This window comes from Drosophila ficusphila, unplaced genomic scaffold (genome assembly GCF_018152265.1).
Source record: "Drosophila ficusphila isolate 14025-0441.05 unplaced genomic scaffold, ASM1815226v1 contig_198, whole genome shotgun sequence".
Taxonomy (NCBI): Eukaryota; Metazoa; Arthropoda; class Insecta; order Diptera; family Drosophilidae; genus Drosophila; species Drosophila ficusphila.
This window is the reverse complement of record NW_025064092.1, coordinates 14,759,357-14,782,603: the sequence shown is the minus strand read 5'-3', so window position 1 is coordinate 14,782,603 and position 23,247 is coordinate 14,759,357. Positions and strand designations below refer to the sequence as shown.

The 23,247-nt window shown below is 40.6% G+C and overlaps 5 protein-coding genes and 1 long non-coding RNA gene across 9 annotated transcripts; 1 reads left to right on the top strand and 5 right to left on the bottom strand.

Annotated features, from left to right (window-relative positions):
* Positions 1 to 206: 206 nt before the first annotated feature.
* Positions 207 to 7,165, top strand: LOC108101642. Its single transcript, XM_017206058.2, has 7 exons — positions 207 to 1,511; positions 1,672 to 1,807; positions 1,926 to 2,418; positions 2,469 to 2,855; positions 2,912 to 3,391; positions 3,446 to 3,708; positions 3,774 to 7,165. Exons 1-7 carry the CDS (start codon positions 913 to 915, stop codon positions 6,906 to 6,908), a joined length of 5,493 nt encoding a protein of 1,830 aa, XP_017061547.1. The 5' UTR covers positions 207 to 912; the 3' UTR covers positions 6,909 to 7,165.
* A 307-nt stretch (positions 7,166 to 7,472) lies between these two features.
* LOC108101643 lies at positions 7,473 to 9,649 on the bottom strand. Its single transcript, XM_017206059.2, has 3 exons — positions 9,431 to 9,649; positions 8,500 to 8,725; positions 7,473 to 8,335 (listed from the first exon to the last, which is right to left on the bottom strand). The coding sequence occupies exons 1-3, from the start codon at positions 9,504 to 9,506 to the stop codon at positions 7,717 to 7,719; spliced, it is 921 nt and encodes a 306-aa protein (XP_017061548.1). The 5' UTR covers positions 9,507 to 9,649; the 3' UTR covers positions 7,473 to 7,716.
* A 1,648-nt stretch (positions 9,650 to 11,297) lies between these two features.
* Positions 11,298 to 12,689, bottom strand: LOC108101637 (trypsin-1). The gene is made up of 3 exons (XM_017206050.1): positions 12,569 to 12,689; positions 12,284 to 12,509; positions 11,298 to 12,045 (listed from the first exon to the last, which is right to left on the bottom strand). The coding sequence occupies exons 1-3, from the start codon at positions 12,633 to 12,635 to the stop codon at positions 11,358 to 11,360; spliced, it is 981 nt and encodes a 326-aa protein (XP_017061539.1). The 5' UTR covers positions 12,636 to 12,689; the 3' UTR covers positions 11,298 to 11,357.
* An 866-nt stretch (positions 12,690 to 13,555) lies between these two features.
* Positions 13,556 to 15,336, bottom strand: LOC108101651 (trypsin I-P1). The gene is made up of 4 exons (XM_017206066.2): positions 15,302 to 15,336; positions 14,858 to 15,217; positions 14,231 to 14,516; positions 13,556 to 14,047 (listed from the first exon to the last, which is right to left on the bottom strand). The coding sequence occupies exons 2-4, from the start codon at positions 15,199 to 15,201 to the stop codon at positions 13,640 to 13,642; spliced, it is 1,038 nt and encodes a 345-aa protein (XP_017061555.1). The 5' UTR covers positions 15,202 to 15,217; positions 15,302 to 15,336; the 3' UTR covers positions 13,556 to 13,639.
* Positions 15,337 to 16,180: 844 nt separating this feature from the next.
* Positions 16,181 to 17,046, bottom strand: LOC108101640 (thioredoxin-1-like). Its single transcript, XM_017206051.1, has one exon. It carries the CDS (start codon positions 16,571 to 16,573, stop codon positions 16,250 to 16,252), a length of 324 nt encoding a protein of 107 aa, XP_017061540.1. The 5' UTR covers positions 16,574 to 17,046; the 3' UTR covers positions 16,181 to 16,249.
* Positions 17,047 to 17,686: 640 nt separating this feature from the next.
* On the bottom strand, positions 17,687 to 22,373 carry LOC108101647. Of its 4 annotated transcripts, none has more exons than XR_006245318.1 (9): positions 22,272 to 22,373; positions 21,939 to 22,175; positions 21,706 to 21,868; positions 21,567 to 21,630; positions 21,005 to 21,480; positions 20,807 to 20,870; positions 20,636 to 20,722; positions 20,497 to 20,560; positions 17,687 to 18,688 (listed from the first exon to the last, which is right to left on the bottom strand). It is a non-coding gene; the product is annotated as an uncharacterized LOC108101647 (long non-coding RNA). The 4 variants fall into 4 exon arrangements; XR_001772108.2 differs by having other exon boundaries at positions 22,055 to 22,175; XR_001772109.2 differs by having other exon boundaries at positions 21,706 to 21,843; positions 22,055 to 22,175.
* Between the last annotated feature and the right edge of the window lie 874 nt (positions 22,374 to 23,247).

The following is a 23,247-nucleotide window of genomic DNA, read 5'->3' as shown; positions in this document are numbered from 1 at the left end:
AGATTCTTTTGTGTATTTTTACCAAATGTTCAATGTTCCATACTCGGACGCCGCAATAAAAATAAAAATAAAAATAAAAACAAAAATAAAAATAATAATAATAATAATAAAAATAATAATAATAATAATAATAATATTAATAATAATATTAATAATAATAATAATAAATAGGAAAATAATAACATTTACTCAAGCAAAGGTTTTTCTTCTCTTTGAATAAAGTTGAGGATTTGAGGGTCCCGTTCCGCAACAAATAAATATATGTGTTTAACCTTTCTTTTAAATTTTCTTTTTATTATGTATTTCCGCGTTAAATGTGTTTTTGGTGTTAATGCCATTAATGACCTTAGCTAGTGTTCTCTGCTGATTGATTGAGAATAATCATTGAGGGCACTCACTAAGTTTTTCTGCGTTATTTATAGATTCCCTGCCATACATTCCCAAATCCCCACGAAAATGGAATTCCCAGCCCAAGGTATCAGCTAAGGCAGAGCAAACAGAAGGAAGATAGGCTGATTGACAACTGTGGAGAATATCGGGAAAAACTCATACGGTTATCTAGCATGCGTTCAGGCTGAGCACGCATCTGTTATAAAAAAACAAAAAAACATTCTCCTTTAACTATCACAAAATAAGGAAGAACACACGTATTCTATGGGCAAACCAACAATGTAAATCCATTGTACCAGTTATAAAATCAAACCGCTGTTTTCGTTTCTACCACACTTACCTCAACTAACGGATTTACCTTTGCTTTCTTAACATCTTGTATTGGAGAGATAAGTTAACAGTTAAGAATGAAGGTGGAACCATACGAATGTAGTATTTCCATGTGAATAGAATACCAATATTGCTCTGCGTTACGCAATTTCAGCAATCTCTGTGCCTTTTCTTCCGTGTGAGCTCTGTAAAATGTTTTTGGCCCGCATTTGTTCAGTGTTATTTTGTGTCATGGCGTTCTATAAAAGCCAAATAGGATCTCAATTTCCCGCCGTCCAAGCATCCGAAATTCCGAAGTCAACCCAAATCATTTTAGGCTCGTGCAGAAATGAGTTAAATGGTAGCACCACTAGACCAGAGATCCGTCTCCCCTTTATGGATATGTTGGTGCAACATAATAACGACCTTTTCGTACTCCACGAACCCGACGAGGATTTGCTTTTGCTGCTTCATGTACCACACATTTTTAAGTTGCACGTGGCCACTGGAGAGCAGCGTTTAGTGTCACTTGGCAACTTAGAGGTGAGGGGTCGTAGCGCCCTCGGAGTAGAAATCGTGAGCTGGCGGCATTTGTTCCTACTAGCCGTGGTCCTGGAAGATCACCTGGTAGTCTTTCAACTATCCAAGGAACTGTTGCTATCCAACGAAACCCTTACGCCGTTGACCTTTGAGCCACTGCAGGAGTTCTTGCTGCCGGAGGGATTTCTTCAGATCCGCTTTCTGAAACCCAGTCCCGAAAAGATTATTTTGCTAGTGACCTCGAATCATACCAGTTCATCCAACAAGTGCAGGTGAGAAAATTTTTTATTTTAAAATATTCAAATTCAAGGTCTAGTTATTAAATATGAGTAAGCGTGAAGTTCTCGATAACTGGTCTTGACGCCGAAATGTTATAGTGAAATGTTAAGTGAACATTTTTTTGGTTCATTTATGCTAATTATTATATTACAGAACGTTTGAGTGGCTGGACACGTACTTTAATCCCATTGAGGAAATCAAATTGCCGACCATCCGCATTCTCCAAGTAGTAGGTCGTCAGCCGCTCTATATAATTTTTGGGCGATTTTTAAAGGGCTCCCACTCAAAGGTAATAAGTAATAGCCGTAGTTTGAAAGGTATAGTATAGTGTACGTATACCACACGCCAATCTTTTTATTTAACTTTTATTGATTATATTTTAATGGTAGTGTGTTTTTCTTTTCAAGCTGGTTCTTACGGTGTACGAATTGAACGAAAACAACCTTAGCCTGCAACATCGCCAGGCCTTAACTATACAGGCTCATAGCATTCAGGCGACCAGCTTTCGTGGTCGGAACTGTTTCATCGCATGCACTTTCTCAGCTCCTGCTTCCTGTCTCTTCTTCCGCATGTTCGATGGCCAATTCGTGTTATATCGAAAGCCCGCTCGCAGGGACTTAAATTTTCACCGCTTAAGTGCGTCCCAAGAGGGACAGCTTCTAATCGGAGCACGCTCCAACGGAGAGGTTCTCATATTCAGTTCGACCCGTTTGGATTGCTATAGTGGATTTCGAGTACATGGGGAACCGGAACCGAGTGGCTTATTCTTCCACAGGAACAAGCGAAACGAGAGCTTCCTACTGCTGGTCTATCGGAGATCCTCGGCCGATCTGATTCGAACTGTGCAGCTAGGGAGCTTAGAAGACGCTTCCAGCCAAGTAAGCGCCACTCCTGATGAAGGTCAGTTGGGATTAACCCGATTGGCCAACACTTAAACCCCTCCTCTCCAGATTTTAGTCTGGTTCAGCTGCACCGCCACGAGTTCGAAGAGTCCATTAATGCACTGCGAGGGCTTTTGCTGCGCCGGCGATCTTCTCAAGGAGCCCTTAACGATATTATGCAGTCTTTAAAGAGGCGGGTTGACATTCGCCTCGAGAAAGCGCTTCATGTTTTAGAAAGAGGTCACGTCAAGCGGCTTCGACTGGCGAACAACCATCTGCGTACTCCCAATCAGGTAAAACAACGTCTGGAAGACCTACAGCAGCGATTCGGATCACAACTGTCCCCAAGAAGGCCTCGCTCCTTTGGGACAGGAAATGAGAATTATGCCCGGGAAAAATTAAATGTCCGACAACTGCGAGTGGGGAACTTAATTTACCAAGGACCGCTGATGTCAGGTGAGTTTAGAAATTTAAATAAATATTGTGCAAGTAATCGACATCTGGGTTCTAAGGCCACCACTGGAACTCTTCGGGATCACCTTTGTTAACCATCAGAGACAGGCGGGTGCTGACCAAGATACTTAACAAAAAGCAACTTTGGGCCCCTCCTGGTTTCCAGAACAATAGTGCTTTAGAAATTGGTCAAGAGGAGCCAAATGGCATTGAATGTGTAGTACGTCATTTTCAAGTAAAGCAGATAAATTCTGTGTCTTGGGAATCCGTTTTGGACTCTCTTTTCCTGCGCAGCCGAGACAATTGGATAAAAGGACAGCTTTTGTTGCAATCACGAGCGCGTGTTTTTAGTCTACTGACGCCACTTTTCAACGGACTTGTGGTCGATCGGCTTTTCAACACGCAGCGGGCCCAAGTCATCAGCTCTAATATCTACATGTCCGCTTTTTTCGCTCCGCGTTTAGAGGCACAGCGAGTGAATGGCCTTAACTTTGCCCAGGACATCCTCTTCCGTGGTGACAACGATAACTGGGTTAAGAGTATGAACTCCTTTTGATTTAATTTATGAATGCCTCAAAGGAGTCTTTCCTTAGCTCCTGTTCGCATATACCAGATGAATGTCTCGGGTCACATACGGGTGGCCAATCAAAGCGAATGGAGGCCGCAGCGGAGACAACTCAGGGAACCGGAGGAGCAACGTCTTCAGCAGTACTATACGGGTAAGATTACCATCCGTGGCTCGCTGACAGTGAGGAATATTCAGCGGGATACGGAAAACTCACTCGCGATCGTGGGCAACCAACCATTGGCCAGGACCGATCTCTCTACCAAGTTTCTTTTGAACGAGACGGTGCAGGTAATTTATCATTCCATCGCTTTATATGCAATAGATATATGTATACCACCCATTTCGGCCTCTAGGTTCTCCCCCATTTAATGTTTGAACAAGCCAAAGTCAATGCTCCATCACTCACCACCATTTATGTTTACGGACACCCTTTCATGGACCACCTTCTCACCAAAGCACATCAAAAAAGTCACACATACCGAAATCGCACTCTGCACATTATATTTATGAATGCTAGCGTCCAAGGCGACATTATTTCCAGAAACTACAGCTCCCGTTTAAGGGACACCTCAGAAGACATAGTGCGGCATGGGCAGGAAGCCAATTTGACAGGTCAAAAGCATTTCCAAGCTCCTCTATTTATTAAATCCCTTCAAACCAATCGAATAAATGGGACGCCAATAAACAAACTAATGCTTGCAACTGGCACCTCACAAAACTTTAATGGAACCAAAAGCTTTGCCCGCTTGGTTGTGGCAGATGAGCTGCGAGCTCATAACCACATCAATGTCAGTCGCCTGACCGGACTACCCTTGCAGCAGCTCCTTTCCAGCGGTCTTAGTCTGCAACGTCTGGAATTGACGGGAAAGCCGGACCTAAAAGCACTTTACTTTGGCCGTCTTAATGGATTGCTCTTCGATGACCTGCTGTCTAAGGCTTCGGAGGGCAATAAACAGCCCCTACTTCTTCACAAGCAACTTCTTATTAATGGCAATGTGCGTTTCCAAAGGCCTCTGCAACTGCAGAGCGTTAATGGATTGCAGTGGCAGGAATACCAAAGTCGTCTGATAGGACCTGGTACCAATGCAGAGCTACGTGGTAAAAAGACTTTCATGGAAAATGTTCAACTAAACAAAGACTTGAATACACCCCACATAAACAATGTAGATATAAGTTTTGTGCTTGAAAACACCTTGCTTCGCAAGACACCACAAAAAGTCAGTGGTCCCTACACTTTCAGAAAATTGGTGGCTGTTAACGTGAATGTGTCTCGCTTAAATGGGGCTTCCAAAAAACTATTTATAGACACACGAAAAGAGATAGAACTTAAAGGTAATCTCTATATGAAGCAGCTTAACATTAACGGCAAATTGAAGTGTCCCTTAGGAAACAAGACTTACCTAAGTGAACTTAAGCAGCGAATGGAGCGAGTGCAGCAACACCCCTGGTTGAACTTGTTGGTCACCGGTGATGCCCTATGGAATAGTGAAGAACAGCCCCAATCCCATCTGGCTTACCTGCGGCAGCATGCTGTGCGTAAAACAGGTAACCAGAGCATTGCAGGTCATGTGCTACTGGAAAGGTCCCACCTGAAAAACCTGCAAGCCAAACAGAGTCTGCCTGTTGAACTCAACTTTACCCATTTGGCCGAAGATGCCCTCCTCCGCTTCAGTCCAGCCAGCGAAGGCCAGGTTATATTGGCTCTTCAAGAACTGCTGGGATCAGTTAAAGCCAAGAGCCTTCATCTGGAGCGGGATGCTCTTTTCGGACTTATTAATGGAATCAATATAGGACGACTCAACTCCTCACTCTACAGCGTCTCCACTGCAGAACCTGTTGCAGCGAAGCTCCACTTTTACCAGGCTCCCAAGATACGCAGACTTCAAATCGGGAACTCAAAGGTAAATGGAGCTCCAGTTGAATATATTCACCAGCAGGTTAAAGGGCAGTCCTGGGCAGGTGCGCAATTCCAGCAGATTCTCGTCGAGCAAAATCTCAGTCTGGCAAATGTGAACGAAATGAGTTTGGACTACTTTTTGCAGCATCGCATACCTCTGAGGGGAGCTGCTTTGGAGGTATTTGGATCTCTGAGCTTCGAACAGCTTCAGCTAGGCGGACAGCCACTTCTGCGTTCCATCAATGGCATCCAGCTGGAGAACTTGGTTGTCCGTTATAGCCACCATGCACAAAGCATCTCTGGTGCGAAGACATTTCACGGAGGCGTAAGGTTGACTGGACCTGGGCATGTTATGTATATAAACAGCCGTGATCTTAGCGAAAGTTACAGGGCTACTATTTTCCGGAACAGGAACTACAACATCGATAGTCTGGTCCTGGATAGAGCCCTTTTTACAGAAAGTCTGGTCTTGGAAGAAAGTCAGAGCCGATTTCCCAGTCAATTGCGAACGATGAAAAGCCAAGGCAATGCATTGGAAGAGCTGCAGGAACTTCTTTCGGTGGGTAATAACAGCCACAGACGTCTGCTTTATCTTGAATATGATACTAAAAGCCTAGAACTCACCTGGCTAAAGCCCTCTTTAAAAAAGACTTGGGGGCCCAAACTGAGCTTGACCACGGGCAAAACTGCATCTTGCCAACGCTGGGGCTTACAGGCCCAGCTTCTGGCCTCTGAAGGTCATGTGCTCCTTGCAAACGTGAGTATGCCCAACAAACACATGGGGCTTGACTCCGTTGGCGTTGAGATTAAGGTGCAAAACCACTGCCACCGTCCAGCTAGGAGAGTGCGCAGTAGGGTGGGCGTCAGTTGCCGCAACGAATCACATACTCTGGGAATGCATCAGCCAGTGGCAGCCATGGAACTAGTGGAAATGGAGGAATCGGTGCTCTTGCTCTTGGGCACCGAAGAAGAGGTCCGGGTCTTGCGATTGATGAGGAGCAACTGCAGTCTCTCCGATTGGCAATCAGTGTTGCCGGCTGACGGTCGCCTAATGAAAGTGGTTCGAGTGGCGGAGTCTGAAGAGGACTTACTGCTCACCAGTGGTATGAGCAACCATCGTCCAGTACTGGCTATTCATTTGGCGGATACCTCAAGCCGCAAATTCAAGGTGCTGCAGTTGATTCAGGGCCCCTACGACCTGGCGGAAATTCAAGAAAACCAACTACTGCTGAGCTGTCTGGGTTGCCGGCTCATAGCCATTTTCAAGCGCAACTTAAACCCCAAGGAACCACACTTTGGGGCCACCCAGCAGTTGAGCCTTCAGGAGCGCATTCAACAACTAACCCCATTTAAAGTTGGAGAAGAGCAATTTCTTCTGGTATTAACCCAACCGGAGGAGGAGCACTTTTTCTTATTTAGCTATAATCAAGTGGCCGGATGGCAACAACACACTTTTGGCTACAAAAGACAGCACCAGTGGGCGTGGCCTTTGGTGAAACCGGGCCAAAAATTGCAGGCGGAAGAATCCCTAATTTTGCTGCTTTGTGGAAAGGAAGAAAAATGCGACCTTGTTAAATCAGTTCTGGGTTAACAGCTGTATCGTATTGTTAGCTTTATATAATTACCTTTACTGTATTTATGTATTTCCTTTCAATAAACATTCTATTATAGTATTGGAATTGAGGACCACTCAAATATAATTGTAACATTTACACTTTTCGTTTATACGGTTATCGTATTGTTAGCTTTATATAATTACCTTTACTGTTTTTATGTACTTCCTTTCATTAAACATTCTATTATAGTATTGGAATTGAGGACCACTCAAATATAATTGTTACATTTACACTTTTCGTTTATACGGTTTTGTACATGTTACCAAAACTTAACTTATTAAACCCTTGTTAAACTTATAATACCCCATTATAATTTCAGTCAGGAGTTTGCAACGCAGTGAATGCGACACCCCAGACCCGGAAAGTATATATATTTTTGGCCATCATTACCACCTGAATTGATCTAGACGAGTACGTCAAATCGAATTAAATTCGATACAAATCGGGCTATTATATAACAAACAATTACTTACACTTTGAAGAAAGAAACTAAAGGTATATAAGTCAGTAGGGGCCTCCCTTAAGGAAGTTTCAGAAAATTTACAACAAAAATGTTTTATTATATGAAGAAGCATTGGAAATTTTCATATTTTGCAGCTCAGGAAGACATAGTTCTTGGATTCTAAATAGAACAAAAAATTAAAAATCGGCCAATGTAGCCCACAAAGTGTTTAGCTGGATAAACACCCGAGTCGAGATCATCAATCCTTGACTTAATCATTCCTGCTAAGCCTTGGATGTCTTAATTTACTATTTCCCCCATAATATAAATCGAAAGGCATTTTATGGCAAAAAGCTCTTTCTGCTTATGGTTATAACGTAACCGGTGAATGCCAAGAATGCCAAAATTCCCCAGATAGAGCTATTTTGGTGGCCGCCATCGCCAATCTTGGCCTCTATCCACTGCACATGTATGGCGACGTCCTCGAACCTTCCGTCGATGCTTTGTAAACCAATCAAGCAATTCAGACCCGCCAACGTGGCACCTGTATCCATGTAGATCCGGTCAGGAGTAGAGCTTGAAGACTCCGCCCGGACACAAATCTTTGGGGGCTTATTGGGTTGCTGATCGCAAGTTGTGCGGGTGACATTCAACGTGACCAGATCGTGCAGCTCGCTAATATCGCCATCATACCCCCACGTGCTAACGAGAAAAACGTTTTCCGATTTCGAGTACAGCCCAGAACTGACGTCCAAAGAAGGTAGACCAATTGGTTGGATGAGGGGATGATCCGCCGGAACATTCTTTTCCAGCATGAGAATAGCGATGGTGAGGTCCTTGGGCGGCTGGTGGATGTGGGTCACTCCAAGCATTAGGGCTTGCCTTCTGGGGGCAAATCTCTGGGGATTTCCGAGCATAACTCTTAGCTGTGATGGATGGTAGGCGCTCCGCTTGGCGTGGCTAAAAACAAAGAGTGTTGTGTCTTAAAACAAATTTCCAAAAGGGGCTCTATTCCATTAACATTTGGCTCAGAAGTGTAGAACTACATGTAAGGCGAGTTGCCCGACAACGTGTGGTATTCGAACACATTCTTAAGCTGCTAGCTGGAATTTTGATCTTCAAACCTGAAAACACAGCTACCGACGGTCAGCACCACCGAGGGCGCCACCAGCGCGCCCGAGCAGATGTGTCCTTTGCCGAAGTAGTCCCGCTCCTCGGCCAAGAGCCGTATGGAGGCCTGGTACGGAGCCATCTGTGGTCGGGTTCGGTCGTCTCCGGGTGCCGTTGCAATGGCACCCACTCCGGTTAGGCCAACTGCTCTCTTCGCAGCCAAAACTCGATGTGTATAAGCTGAGAACGAACCAAGGGGAAGGTTACTGCGGAAAGCTGATAAGAGCGCCAGTCGATGGAGTCCCCCATGGAAACAGTGTCCGAGTGCACTCTGTGTTAGCACCACCGCCTCTTTGCAATCACTCCGCGTCAGCTCGATCGCTCCCTGATATCAGTTTTTGAGTGCATACGCCCCGGGCACGACCCGATCTGGCCACCATAGTTGTTGTTTTTGCGAGCGCAGATATGCCCGCCCTTACTGCCACCCGACAACTGAGCCCTTCGAATCCACCCACATTACCCAATTGAACCCCGGAAGTTTGAGGCGATCACGCGATGATAGATCGCCGATTGATCAATTTGGAGTGACGCACTCAAGGCGGTCGGCGATTTGGATAATCGCAGAATTATGTGCAAAGTATAGTGGGTAAAAAGTTGTGGTTCCTAAGCAAAAAAAAATCATTTGATCTTTTTAATTTTCCCGAATGTTATTTTTCGATTCTTTACATTTCCAAGAAAATATTAACAGAATATCCACTAAAAATTCGATGTTGTTGAGAAATTATATGTTCTCAAATTTTTTTTAATGATTTAAAATGTGACAAAATTTACACTTTAGTTTTTTTATTTACTATGATAAAGAAGTAATAACTCACTATCACAAATGAAGAGATTTGTGACTTGACAGATTTTAAATTTTAGTTCAAAATCATAGCATTTACTTACTCGTCTGCATTTCAGTGCATAGAAACGCGAAGATAAGGGTCTTTACGATCTTTCGCCAATGATCGTTTAGCTGCATTTCGAAAACGGTGCCCGTGAAGAATTTTCAGAGTAAAAAAAACCAAAAAAAAAAAACAAATAACTGATTGCAAACGGTTGACCTGTCGAAGCTCCGAACGAAGAATGAAGAAATTATAGCGCGAGCTCCTTTTCTGAACTGAACGAACGCAAATCCGCAAAAGCGTTCTTAGATAATTCTATAGTTTTTGTTTTGGTTTTGTGAGTTTTGATTGCAATAGGCTTGTTATTGTTGTGAGCGATGACGAGAGATAAGGCAGCAGTAACATACGACCCAGGAACCAATATAGTGATATAACCGAATGGAATAGAATCAAGTAGAATAATAAACAAACACACACATTAAATCGGAATCGATAAGACCGTATGCAAGCCAATTTTTTTTTTTTTTTGTTCTAAAAAATGTTCAGTGAAATTTGTTTTCGCTAAGCACAAATCTGGTCAACTTTTGCCTTTGGAGTTACTATAGAAATGCAGTGATGATCCTTAGGAACTGCAAGGGTATAGAGTATGAACATGTAAGCTTTGGCTTCCCGAAGCAGGCCTCGTTACTTCATTTTTTGGGGTAAGACAACAATAACTCATAAGCCACAAGTTTTCATCGGCGAGTGCCGGAAATTACACTTTCTTCTCAAGAGGTGCATGTAACAAACTTAAGAAGAAATAAAACAAAAAGTGGACTTCACCGCAGAATTTGGCTGATAAGGGTCGATGTGCCTTACGGTTGCGCACCCAACGCCAAAAGTGTGTAATAATTAATAGTGCTGTAACGAAACCTTGGAATGATCAATTCCCAATTATAATCTCTACTAGAAACTACTTTATGACTAGGGAATTTACCGTCCTTGTCTGCACGTTTTAAGATCGTTCAATTGGTTCGTATCTATCGGCATGCAGTCACCAAAACCATTCCGGTGCTTGAAAGATTAACCAGGTAACTTCCAGTAATCAGCCTGGTAAAATCAAGATTTATTTTTTGCGTCGTAAACTATTTTTCTTAGCTTCGAACAATCGCTACGAAATTCGGCGATCCGATATGCGAGGGAAGTACATTTTTTAGGCTGCCTGAAAATATACTGTAAAAAGAACTTAACAACTACATTTTTTCACCAAAATCGGGTTATGGAATTATAATGGATTTGAACTTTAGGTGTCAAGCAGGTTAGATTTGTTTATTGGTAATAGGTGGTCACCAAACGGCCAAAAGGCACCGTTGTGGTCAAATTAGTATACCCTTGCAGAGCAAAAGGGTATTATAATTACAGTCAGAAGTTTGTAACGCAGTGAAGGAGACACCTCAGACCCCATAAAGTATAATATACATATTCTTGATCAGCATCACCATCTGTTGAAACTTTACCAAAAGTTGTGTAGTTATTGCACGCAGTATATAAGTCGCAACGGTCCGGATCGGGCGACTATATCGGATAGCTCCCGTACAAGAGGTCAAAAAAATTACGGAAAAAAAAATAATTACGCCGTTGTTTTTCATCGAATCGACTTGATTTCTTCCAGATGGTGTTTTCTAACTACTATTGAATTTCAGATTAAATTTTATCAAAATCGCATAACTCTATCATTTGGTGCCAAATGAACATTAGTCGAAAATATGGAAAATTTATACTAATATCGTCATAGCTTCGATGTTGTTTAACCTTTATGCATTTGATGAGCAGTCATCAAATATGACTGCAAGAGTATATAAGCTTCGGCTTTCTTGTTTTTAGTGTGTTTATAATGTGGTTGTTGTAATCTTGTACCTTATATTATTTATATTAGAACAAACGCAATATTATTTTTGAAAAAAAATAAGGCTTTGTATTTACATCAAATATAAAGGGCTTTGGCCGAACTAACTCTCGATATAACATAAATGACTACTCAATAGCTTTAGGACAAGGAGTCCAAAAAGCAAAAGTGCAGGGTTTTCGGCCACGGCAGACATGGCACCACCGGTGTCATCCTCTCCCATATTCACCAGGACCCAGTCGTAGTAATAGGACACATTAGTGTACACACCTGGCAATCTTGGCTGCGCGCAGCTTATGCCCCAGGATACTACTCCGGCCAATTGGCTTTGGCAAACCAGGGGACCTCCGGAATCGCCAGAGCAGGCGTCCTTTTCCCCCACCTCCAGATAGCCGGCGCACATCATTCCCGCCTTGATCAGGTGCCCTAGGTCACTGTCCTGAATGCAGTGCTCCTCGCTTATCATCGGAACATCGACAGTCATCAGGATATCAGAGATATAGCCATCCTCACGATTTCCCCAACCCGTCACCTGGCAAACAACACCCTCGGAAACGACATCACGATTTAGGGAAATCGGACGAATGGTGGGATGATCTGCAGGAACGCTGCCATTTAGTTTTAACAGGGCGATGTCCCTGTCGTAAGTGGACAGATCGAATTTCTCCAACTGCATCACACGCTCTTCGATTGTAAAGGTCAGGGTATTGGTGCGATTGTAGCGGTCCAAATTACCCATTACCACGATGAACTCCTCCTTGGGCACGAAAGTGCCGTCGTAGATATCCTGGCTGTAAGAAAGTAAAAAAAAAGTTTAAAACCTGCATCACGACTTATTCTATTTAGAGCGCATTTCGGATTGATATACTATTTAAAAACAAAAGTTAACTAGATGGGGATACTAGTCTTTCGCAACTTTTCCCTACTTTTCCTCGAGACTACACATGCTTTGGAGTTTTAGAAGAGATGCACTCACATAAACTCCTTAATAAATGTTAATCTTTAGTCCTTTCGGTTAAACACACTCACTCCACAAAACAATGTGCTGCGGTAAGTACCCAGTTCGGCCGAATGAGTGATCCTCCGCAGAGATGTCCAGTACCAAAAAAGTATCCGTCGTTGAGGGCCTTCCGAATGCCAACCTGATGCCTGGTGGCCCCTAAAGTGGCCTCCGTTCCGTTGATAATCCTGCCAGTATCCACACTTAGTCTCGCCCGGATGTCTGGTAAGTCCAAATAAGTCTGTCGCACGGCCCCTGGTTAAAATTGGGTATTTGTTAAAAAAGATTGTTATAACTTATATGTTTCTCAATACCTCTCAGTTCCGCCGGAAACACAGTGAAAGATATAAGAAACACCCACAGTTTTCCCCATCCGATCATTCTGCCAATTTAGATGCTAACTCCCCAACGTGGCAATGCCAACTATTGCAGGAGTTGTACCTACTTGTCCAATATTGTCATACAAATCAAAAGTTGGGAATCGGGCAGGCATTCTAATCTAATCAAGAAACATTAAACATTATCATACAATACCAAGAAAACACCGGACTGACTTGTCATCGCCGGAGAATCGAAGACCTCCGTCCGGGTTAGACGAACTGCAGCCTTAAGTTTTAAGTGGCGTTGCTGAAATTCCCAAAAGCTCTCACAATCTATGGGTTTGCCACACTGATTTATGGGGCCCTTGAGAAGTGGGAAACTACCAGGGTATTCAAAACCAAATATATTTAGACTTACTTTGACTTTGTTTAAGATCTAAGTTTTCAACCCGCGTCAGCGCAATTAAATGCATCGGAATGCTTATGCCCAGTATCATATAATCTCATCATTGCCCAATGTTTATTTCAATTAAAATTTTACACCAACTCGTGGCGTCATGTGCAAACTGAAAAGATTTGAAAGGTCGAGGTACATGGAAGTAATCAATTTATATTTGAGCAAATAGGATGGTATTTATTTTAATTAAGTTTTTTTAACCTACTTTTGTACATTCAATTTATTAATTTTTATTAAACAGTAAACAAACAGTTAAGGCGTTATATCTCTTTCCTATAGGTACTTATTTATATACCATAAAAAGTCGGAGTGAATTACATTTCTGAACATAAACCAATCCCAAAGTGGGCTTGGCAAATTTATTGGACGGCAAATTTAAAAAAAAAACCCAAAAGTTTAAATAAAATGCACTTGAAAAAAAAGTAATTGCTTATTGCACACTTTAAAGTAACTCTAAAAGTTTATAGGGAATGCAACAGTAAACGGTCCCCTTAATCAGGCCTTATATAATATGAATCTTCAAGTAAGCACCTCCATTTATGTATTTAATAGAGTCGGTCAACGTCACGACAAGATAATTCACTTGTAAATCAGGGCAATAAAGCGATCTATTTGCAGTCCAGCCGCCAAAAAAGATCTACTATAAGTACTAAAAGGCCAAGATGCAACAACTGCGCTGATATAGATTTGAGACCAGCCGAGTTCAAAGCCGGTATCTGACGGTATTCAGAGTAGTCTAGCGAGGAGTTCGCCGCCCGAATCCATTCTAGAAAGTGCGTCACGTTGGTGTAAACACCCGGGTAACCGGGATCTGCACAGCCCACGCCCCACGATATTATTCCGGCCAGATGCTCGTCGCAGATCAGCGGTCCGCCGGAATCGCCCTGGCAGGCGTCAATGCCGCCCTGCAAGAATCCAGCGCACATCTGTGAGGCTGGGAGCTTGTAAATCACCTGGCAGAGCTCCTTGCTTAGGATCGGTATAGGTGCCTGCTGCAACGAAGCCGATTTGTCCTTCTGCAAGCATCAAAACAATCAAATTATTATACATTTTTGGTAACTTTTCAAGTAAAAGTATTAAAAAGCAATTGTAAGAAAAAAGATTTGCCGCCACCACTCTCTAACATAAACTTCGCTCTAATTGAGTTTCAATACTTTTTATCATTTGCTGAACAAAAGCTCTAGCATGCAGATACCTACCTGGGAGACCTTGCCCCAGCCGTGAATAAGACAGGTGGTGCCCTCTTCGGGGGCTTTGATGGAAAGCGGAATCGCCCGTACCGCTTGCGATTTCCAGGGAATGAAGCCGTTTAAAAAGAGAAGGGCAATGTCGTTCTCCAGCGTACTCCTATTGTACCACTCGTGGCCGATGATACGCTGCACCAGGTATTCCTGTGTGAAACGGTCCGCCCGATCGATGGTACTACTACCCGCCACCACTACATATAGGTCAGGATCACGGTAGAGAAGCGGTATTGAACTATTTCTAAGAGCGGGAGTTTCAGTACTTTTGATTCTATGTATTATCAAGAACACTGGGCACAATTACTGACTGATTTGGTTGGAGCTTAAATTGGTTGGGTTTGAGATTTTGTCTCGCTTTCTAGCGTTATTTCACAATTGACACACTTAAAAAATATGTGGCTATTTCTCTGGACAAAGTCACATTATTGACAACGTAATGTTTCTTAATTCAACGATTCCTTCAACTCTTAGTAGCACAAGTTAATGCTCTAAGTTGTATATATTTTATTGTTGGATAGGACCCGGAGAAAGAAGCCCCAAACAGTATCGCAAATTCCGCCCAGTGACGGGAGTTTTACCCACATGGCGTAGCAGTGGGCTGCCGAGCAGACGACGCGCTGGGAGATGATAGCCCCTCCGCACAAGTGACCCTTTCCGTAATGACGCTCGTGGATCGATCGACGGCGCACGGATACCTGAAAGGGCACCTGGTCAATAGTCACCGAGTAGCCGCCAACCACCTTCGGCAGAATCACAAAGGACGTGCTTGAGGCCGTCAGAGGTCGTGTCTGGGTCGTGTTTCCGGGGTAGAACTCCAAGGCTAGCGACATCAGTATCTGCAGGAACATCCATTGGTGGTCTTTCATTGATTGCGGTAAGTTCACACAGGCGCCTACAATTCCGCACCCGAACAACAAACTTGACATTGACGACAAAAGAGTTCTAAAATTTAAAATACGTTAGGTGGATGATGTTTATATCCATGTTTTTTGGTTCAAAACTAAATGTAGTGTATCGCTCACTCACCGATTAGCTGATCGTTATGTGCCAAACAGAAAACCAAAACAAAAAGAAACAAAGTCTCCTGCTCAGAGAGAGAGAGCGAGACTGCATACTTTTTATACCCTTGCAGAGAAAAAGGCTATTATAATTTCAGACAGAAGTTTGCAACGCAGTGAAGGAGACACCTCAGACCCCATAAAGTATAATATACATATTCTTGATCAGCATCACCATCTGAATCGAAATACGTCTGTCCGTCTGTCCTCCAGTCGGTTTCTATGTAAACTAGTCTCTCAGTTTTGAAGCTATCTTGCTGAAACTTTACCAAAAGTTGTGTTGTTATTGCACGCAGTATATAAGTCGGAACGGGCCGGATCGGCCAACTATATCAGATTGCTTCAATACGAGAGAATGGAATAAAAAATTCTTACGCCGTTGCTTTTGATCAGATCGACTTGATTTCTTTCAGATGGGGTTTTTAACTACTATTGAATTTCGAATTAAATTTCATCAAAATCTGACAACTGTCAAATTAATAGAAAAATCGTCATAGTTTCGATGTTAGCCCTTATATATTTTGTTCGACATACCCCTGTCTCCCTAGAGGCATAAAAGAAAATACCTTTCGCATTAAAATCAAATGAATGCTGTTTTCCTATTTTAAAGGTTTCCTCTACAAAAAAAATCGTAAACTTGTCTTCTAAATTTAATTTTCTCATGCGAACTTGCTAATTATCTACGCTTCCATCAAAATTAATATTATTAAAAAATATATAAATTGGGTTTATAAAAGGTGTTTTTAGAAAACCAATATCAAAAAAGCCTGAAAAATACCCCTTCAGCCACATACAAAAAAAATTAGTTATTTATCGAGTTGCTAGCTTAGACAAAGACATACACATATTAAGATTATTAAGCAAATTGTTGCATTCACATGGATTACATAAATGGGAGCCTGCTCCAATATATGACTTAGGACTTCACCAATCTGGCCATCATCCTGGTGAGCATTATCTTATTGCCACCGGAGTACGAGGCCACGCGGTGCTTTTTCTTGAGAAAGATGAAGGTGGGGATAAAGTCGATCTTGTAGCGTTCCGCCAGATTTACGAAGCGGTCCTCGTCGATTTTGATTATCACTGCCTTGGATGAGTACTTCCTGGCCAGCGCCTTCACGGTGCCCTCGAGTTCCTTGCAGGAGTCGCACCAATCAGCGTAGAAATCCAAGACGACGAGTTTGTCGCCCGCCGACTCGATTTTCTTTTCATAATCGCTCCTTGTACGGACAGACAACATTTTCGCGGATTATAAGTACTGCGGTTAAAGTTGTAATTTCAAGAACTTTGCGGGCAACGTGGGCACCCTTCGAAGCTTCACTGGAAACCTCCGCTGTTCCATGGGGGATTTTATAAGTCCAAACCGTGCTTGGAGACTGGAATACCCTCCAATTTTGGCGCCTCGCCAGATTGTCGCAAAAGCGTCCGTGCAGAATTTCGAGTGGTCTCCCAATTTCAACACCCATACATACATATTTGCATGCAAGAGTAAGTTTAATAAATAAATTCTAAAAACAAAAGTAAATTTTTTGGGATTAAAACAAAACCGAATGACAAAAGAAATAAACAAATTATAATGTAGGTTATAATGATTATACTTACTTCCTAGTTATTAAGGAGCTGAATTATTGGCGATAATAAAATTAAAATGAAATAAAATGATTATGGATGGTTTACTTGGTTTTTATTAAAAATTGAGAAATCTAGGCGATTTCTTAATTTTAGACACTAGACGAGCAGAAATTCAACAACCAAGGCCAGAGGAATTCTTTCCATTCGGACAACCAAATTAAAATTTTCTGAAAACGAAATACCAGGCGAACAGGAACGCCTAGTAGGTGGCTACACTAACTGACGAACCAGCAGTAGTGGAGACTCGAACCGTAACATTAACCAAGTCGAGAACCACGCCCTCGCGGTGGCAAAAATTAGCGAAGTTTCAAACCACTTTTTATGGGAAAATGTTGAATTAACAAGTTACTCACCAAAAAGGAAATGGTTCGAGTCTCGACTACTGCTGGTTCGTCAGTAAGTGTAGCCACCTACTAGGCGTTCCTGTTCGCCTGGTATTTCGTTTTCAGAAAATTTTAATTTGGTTGTCCGAATGGAAAGAATTCCTCTGGCCTTGGTTGTTTTAAATCGAATGATCAAAAAATCGTTTTGTTTCATTTTGTTTCATTTTATTTATTTTATTTTAATTCCCAAATACAAAATAAATAAGATCACTAGGTAAACCTTATATTTTATTATTTATTTATATATTGTAAACTATAAGTTAAAAGTGTGTTTAATAGATAACTATTTTTTTATTGGTGATGCACATTTTTTTTGTTTTAAAAAATTTGCATACTAATTTTGATTATTTTAATAATTATTATATGCTTTTTTATGCAGGTTCTACCGAATATAAATGTGCAAAAAAAAAGTAAAAATCGATTGTGCAAAAAACATCTTCAGAAATTTCAAAACGCTGGAATGCAACACTTTCAAGAGACAAGGCAAAATGATTTTTTTTTGCTGTTTTATGGTTTTTTATCGTACAAAATTGCTTAAAACTTAGTAAAAAAAAAAACGAGCAATATTTTGTGAATACTACAGAATGATAGATTAAAAGTCCAATAATATTTTTTTCGCGTCTTTAAGTACACAAAAAAGTTGTATGCGAAAGACGTGAGAACAACCCGTTGCGTACTTTATGTGTAACTAAGAGACCAATGTTAATTATTATCATTTTAATTGATACATATATATTGCATGCCGATCAAGTCAGTTCGATTTTTACCGGGGAATTAGGCAATTAAAATACCAATGGCCGCGCCCAGAGCTTGCCTTCCCGAAACAAAACCTTAATACCTACACCAAGCGTTGACAATAAGGTCTTATATATTTTAAAACTTAATGACAACAAACCGGCAGTACTTATGGGAACGCAAAATTTCAACAGTGAAGGCAGGCCATGGCAGCCTCCTCTCGATTTGGGCAAAAAGCGTGCTCAATGAGCATGACAGCAAGAAAAAAAAGACAATAACTAAGATACAAATTATTTAAGGTTTTTGGGCCGTGTCTGGTCCCTTGTTCATTGTTGGTTTTATGACTTAGTGCCAATAGGTTTTCAGCTTTTGGGGTGGGGTTCGACCCGTCGATACGTGATAATTTCTGGTCATCTGAAGAAACCACCAAAATTAAAAACTTGTCCCGAGAGCTGATTGTAAAAGACATTTTTTTTTGTTCTCCCTGGTAATTGCTCGACATTGCTTGTTTTTCTTTCGCTTTTCTCCGTTTTTACGTCGTGACATTAAGCTAGTCTTAGAGATCAGGAAGTACAGGGGGCTTAACAGGAACCGATAATAATCGCCTGCAAAAAATCAGAAAGGTTTAAGGTAAAATTACCATTCATCACAACCGAAAAACAAACCAAATTTATACCTACAAATATTATATATAAACAATTGTGTATAATATGTATTGTATATTCCGATTACAGTTCAATTAATATGGCAAAATGGTTAAACTTTTAATTAAACATTTTATTTGTGCACTCGGTTTGGCTGCCTTTTTTTTAGTTCAATTGATTTTGGTGATATTTTTTGCACCGTGTGCGCTGCACACATATGTATATGTTTTAAAAGCCGCTCGAGGGGAAATTGGCCGGGAACGACGTATTAGCATTAGCATTCATTGGGCATTCAGGTTTCGCCGGCCTCCCGCGCCTGCCCCTTGCCAAGGAAACATGGTCTTGGTATGCGAGAGCTAGAACTATTGGAATTAGAATGTAAAGTGAAAGGAGTTCTACGGGTTAATGCCATGACCAAACTCCATACCGCGTCTTCCGTCCCCCGTCTGCGTCTTTGGGTTCTTCTCGTCAATCTTCTTCTGTTTCTCACTCATTTCTATTCGTCTTTCTTTCTCCTACGGACGCCATGCGACGTTTTAATGAATGAGAAATGACTGCATGAAAATTACCCGGGCACGATACGTTAGGAAAGCAAATCATATATGAGACACACTAACATGAGTCGAGATAAAGATGCAGAAATACTTGTAGAGAGACCTAGACCTTTGTGTTGACTATGCAAAAGAGCTGGCAGGAAAATTAACGCCAGTGGGCCAAAAGTCAAACAGAGTCCAAACAATACCATGCCGGTATAAAATCGAGATCGATATGCTTTTCCAAAGGAGAAACTTTAGTGTATTGTATCGAGTCACATAGCTATGAGTTGGGGGCGCTAGCAATTAACACCGAAATAATTTTTCGTGTAGGATTAGTGGGAAATATTTTAAGGCGAACAGCCAAACAGCACCGAACGTAGCCGACCCGTCAAGGAGGTGGAAAAGCGTGGGCGGAATTTGGTAGATGGATCGATAAGAAGTGGAGATGAGAGATGCCAGGCGGCATGGCAACCGAACGCACAACAAAAAACAACGCCTCCTGAATTTTAACTTTTTAACATAAAAGCAAACAACAAAAAAAAAAGAGACCTTTTTAAGATAATTAAGTTAAATACACCAAATTAAAATCATTAAAATGTTTTGCTGCTTACACTAAAGTAAAGTTAAACAAGTTTCTGTCATAAATAACAATAGAGCACTTAGGCACTTAAGGATTACTATTAGCAGACGTTTGGGATTCAAAATTTGCTATAATTTTTTTGAGTGTTTTAAGTTTTTTTATATTTTCCAATCTCGTTTTTACAGCTTACACTATTTCTTATTTGATTCGACTCTCTATTTCGGTTTCAATCTTCAGATGTTCCGGTTTCCATTATGGGTACGATCTACGGAAATATTCCGCTGCTCGAGAATGCTAACATAATCCAAAGTTTATTTTTACACTTGCATGGAACAATATATTTCTCAGCGACGACATCTCAAAGAAACACCTATCGGCGAGTTTTAAAATGCTGTTTTATTTTTAAGCAGCCAAATATTTGTACGACTGGGGGCTATATTTTCTCTTTTTTTAATCACGGGTCAACCGGGTTGTTAAGTAACGCAAAGTTTAATCAATTACTTCAATAATTTTCGCAGTGTGTTTTTGGCATTTCTGAATCATTTATGTTACATTGAAATCACAGTGTTATACCCTTGCAGAGCAAAGGGTATTATAATTTCAGTCAGCCCTGACATACCCTTTGCTCTGCAAGGATATAATAAGGTATTTACCTCTTTTGGTTGTTGATTCACTGCATCTTGAAGTTCACTCCAAGTAGGAAGGTATAGTCATCACCTGTAATGAGAAGAAGGATTTAAAAATATTAGTTAAATTATTCAATGCAATTCAATTTCTATAAAAAATACATACCCCAATGAGTTGATGCACTGCATCCTGGAGTGGAGTTCAATAAGATAATCACTGCCACCACTTTACCCGCAACATTAACAGTTCACCCTGAAATTAAATAAAAAAAATATAATAAATAATTTGTTAAATAATAATAGTTAGAATCAATTTGTTAGTAAAAAAGATATTTACCTTCTTGGGTTATTGGTTCAGTGCATCTTGAAGTTCACTTCAAGAAGGAAGGTATAGTCATCACCTGTAATAAAAAGAAGGATTCCAAAATATTAGTTCAATTATTTAATAAAAATTAATTGTTTAAAAATGAAAAGAAGGATTCCAAAATTTTAGTTTAAATATTTAATACAAACTAATTATTTAAGAAATACATACCCCAATGAGTTGATGCACTGCATCCTGGAGTGAAGTTCAATAGAAGATCTCGCCATTAATCCTTGATCTTGCAGCCTGTTCTCCAGTCCATTTAGGTTGTATCAGCATTCCATATATGTCCGCATTCTTACAACTATTCTTACTAAGTATTTCAATATAATATGGCCCTTCTTGTTTGAAATTATTGATTGTGTTTGATTTTTATGTACTTCAAGTTCAGTATTTGATAAAATTTACTTTTTGAATTTCTTTCATGTTCTTGAATACTTTCAGATCTTTAACTTTAGCTCTTGATTTCTTTGTCAAAAAAGCTAACCTTCCTTAAATCGTATTTGGCATCTTAAAATAAATAACTTAATTATTTACTGTCAAATTCATGTACTCACTGCGAAAAGCCTTGGTGCACTGCAATCTTTCGTCTTCTTGAAGTAATAAAATAACTGCAACCACTTAATCCGCACCATTAACACTTCACCCTGAAATTTAATAGAAAAAATATATAATAAATAATTTGTTAAATAATAGTAGTTAGAATCAATTTGTTAGTAAAAAAGATATTTACCTCCTTGGGTTATTGATTCACTGCATCTTGAAGTTCACTCCAAGAAGGAAGGTAAAGTCATCACCTGTAATGAAAAGAAGGATTTAAAAATATTATTTAAATTATTCAATACAAATCAATTACTCCAAAAAATACATACCCCAATCAGTTGATGCACTGCATCCTGGAGTGAAGTTCAATAGAAGATCCCTCCATTAATCCTTGCAGCCTGTTCTCCAGTCCATTTTGGTGGTATCAGCATATATCTCCGGTAACCGCATTCTTACAACTATTCTTACTATATATATTATTATAAGATGACCCTAGTTGTTTAAGATAATTAATTGTGTTTGATTTAGGAGTACTTCAAGTTCATTATTTGAACAAAATCACCTTTTGAATTTCTTTCTTATTGTTCTTGAATAATTTCAGATCTTTATCTTTTGCTCTTGATTGATCTTAAAATCAATAACTTAATTATGTACTGTCTAATTGATGTATGTACTCACTGCGAAAAAAAACTTGGTGCACTACATCCTAATATCCAACTCCAAGTTACAAGTATGTTACAAGTTACAAGATGGTGCCACCAATTATTTTCTACAAGCAGCCAAACACACAACCAAAAACCTGAAATAAAATAAAATAATATTTTATAAAATAATTGCATTACATTTACAAAAGACCACGTCATCACTTGCTTAAAAAAAAAAATCTGCTAACCACCTCTTCGGGTTTTGATGCACTGCATCCGGGAGTGGAATCCAGTAGGAGGATTCGACCCTTGATGCACTGCATCCGGGAGTGGACTCCAGTAGGAGGAGTCGACCCATGATGCACTGCATCCGGGAGTGGACTTCAGTAGGAGGAGTCAACCCATGATGCACTGCATCCGGGAGTGGACTCCAGTAGGAGAAGTCAACCCATGATGCACTGCATCCGGATGTGGACTCCAGTAGGAGGAGTCGACCCATGATGCACTGCATCCGGGAGTGGACTCCAGTAGGAGGAGTCGGCCAACTCACACGCACACACACACACTTCTAGAGACCTGAGAGAGTTTCTTAGAGAAACTGCCGGTCATCCCGGAGAACTTGAGAAATTGGCCAAAATCAAGGGGTATCCCACTACGAATCAGCCAGAACGAGTTGGGAATTATAGGTGCAAGAAAACGTTAAAAATTTAAAATTATTGATGTCGATGACGTGGCCATATTAATTTAATTAACATTAAGTTAACATTACATTTACATTATATTACATTAACATTAAATTAACATTATATTAACATTATATGAATTTTAATTAACATTTCACATTTTTTAAATTCTTTAACCAACAGCATCATTTGAATTTTTCTTATGTTTTGGCCCATAATAAATAATTTAATTAAATTTCATGAAAATCAGACGACTATATCGTATAGCTGCTCCTATGAACAATATGGAAAATTAATAGAAAAATCGTTATAGCTTCGATGATCTTTAGCTTTTATGTATTTTGTTCGTCATAGGTATTTAGTAACTGCAAGGGTATATAAGCTTCGGCTTGCCGAAGCTAGCTTCCTTTCTTGTTTTTAGACTCTTTTTTATTGCCCCGCTCATTCAAAACTCCTTTCCATGTTTCTAAATTATTATCAGACAAGATTTATCTGATGCGTCGTTGTCGTCGGATCACTTATGGCATAAGTAATGCGTTGCTAA

Coding starts and splice junctions, on each gene's coding strand:
- LOC108101642 (XM_017206058.2), top strand. CDS start 913: ATGTTTTTGGCCCGCATTTGTTCAGTGTTATTTTGTGTCATGGCGTTC. Junction 1,808..1,925: donor TAAAGGGCTCCCACTCAAAG/GTAATAAGTAAT, acceptor TTTCTTTTCAAG/CTGGTTCTTACGGTGTACGA. Junction 3,392..3,445: donor CAACGATAACTGGGTTAAGA/GTATGAACTCCT, acceptor GTCTTTCCTTAG/CTCCTGTTCGCATATACCAG.
- LOC108101643 (XM_017206059.2), bottom strand. CDS start 9,506: ATGCAGCTAAACGATCATTGGCGAAAGATCGTAAAGACCCTTATCTTC. Junction 8,726..9,430: donor ATGCACTGAAATGCAGACGA/GTAAGTAAATGC, acceptor GTTCGTTCTCAG/CTTATACACATCGAGTTTTG. Junction 8,336..8,499: donor GTCGGTAGCTGTGTTTTCAG/GTTTGAAGATCA, acceptor CTTTGTTTTTAG/CCACGCCAAGCGGAGCGCCT.
- LOC108101637 (XM_017206050.1), bottom strand. CDS start 12,635: ATGATCGGATGGGGAAAACTGTGGGTGTTTCTTATATCTTTCACTGTG. Junction 12,510..12,568: donor GTTTCCGGCGGAACTGAGAG/GTATTGAGAAAC, acceptor AATTTTAACCAG/GGGCCGTGCGACAGACTTAT. Junction 12,046..12,283: donor GCAGCACATTGTTTTGTGGA/GTGAGTGTGTTT, acceptor ACTTTCTTACAG/CCAGGATATCTACGACGGCA.
- LOC108101651 (XM_017206066.2), bottom strand. CDS start 15,201: ATGTCAAGTTTGTTGTTCGGGTGCGGAATTGTAGGCGCCTGTGTGAAC. Junction 14,517..14,857: donor GCAGCCCACTGCTACGCCAT/GTGGGTAAAACT, acceptor TCCCGCTCTTAG/AAATAGTTCAATACCGCTTC. Junction 14,048..14,230: donor GCTGGGGCAAGGTCTCCCAG/GTAGGTATCTGC, acceptor TGATGCTTGCAG/AAGGACAAATCGGCTTCGTT.
- LOC108101640 (XM_017206051.1), bottom strand. CDS start 16,573: ATGTTGTCTGTCCGTACAAGGAGCGATTATGAAAAGAAAATCGAGTCG.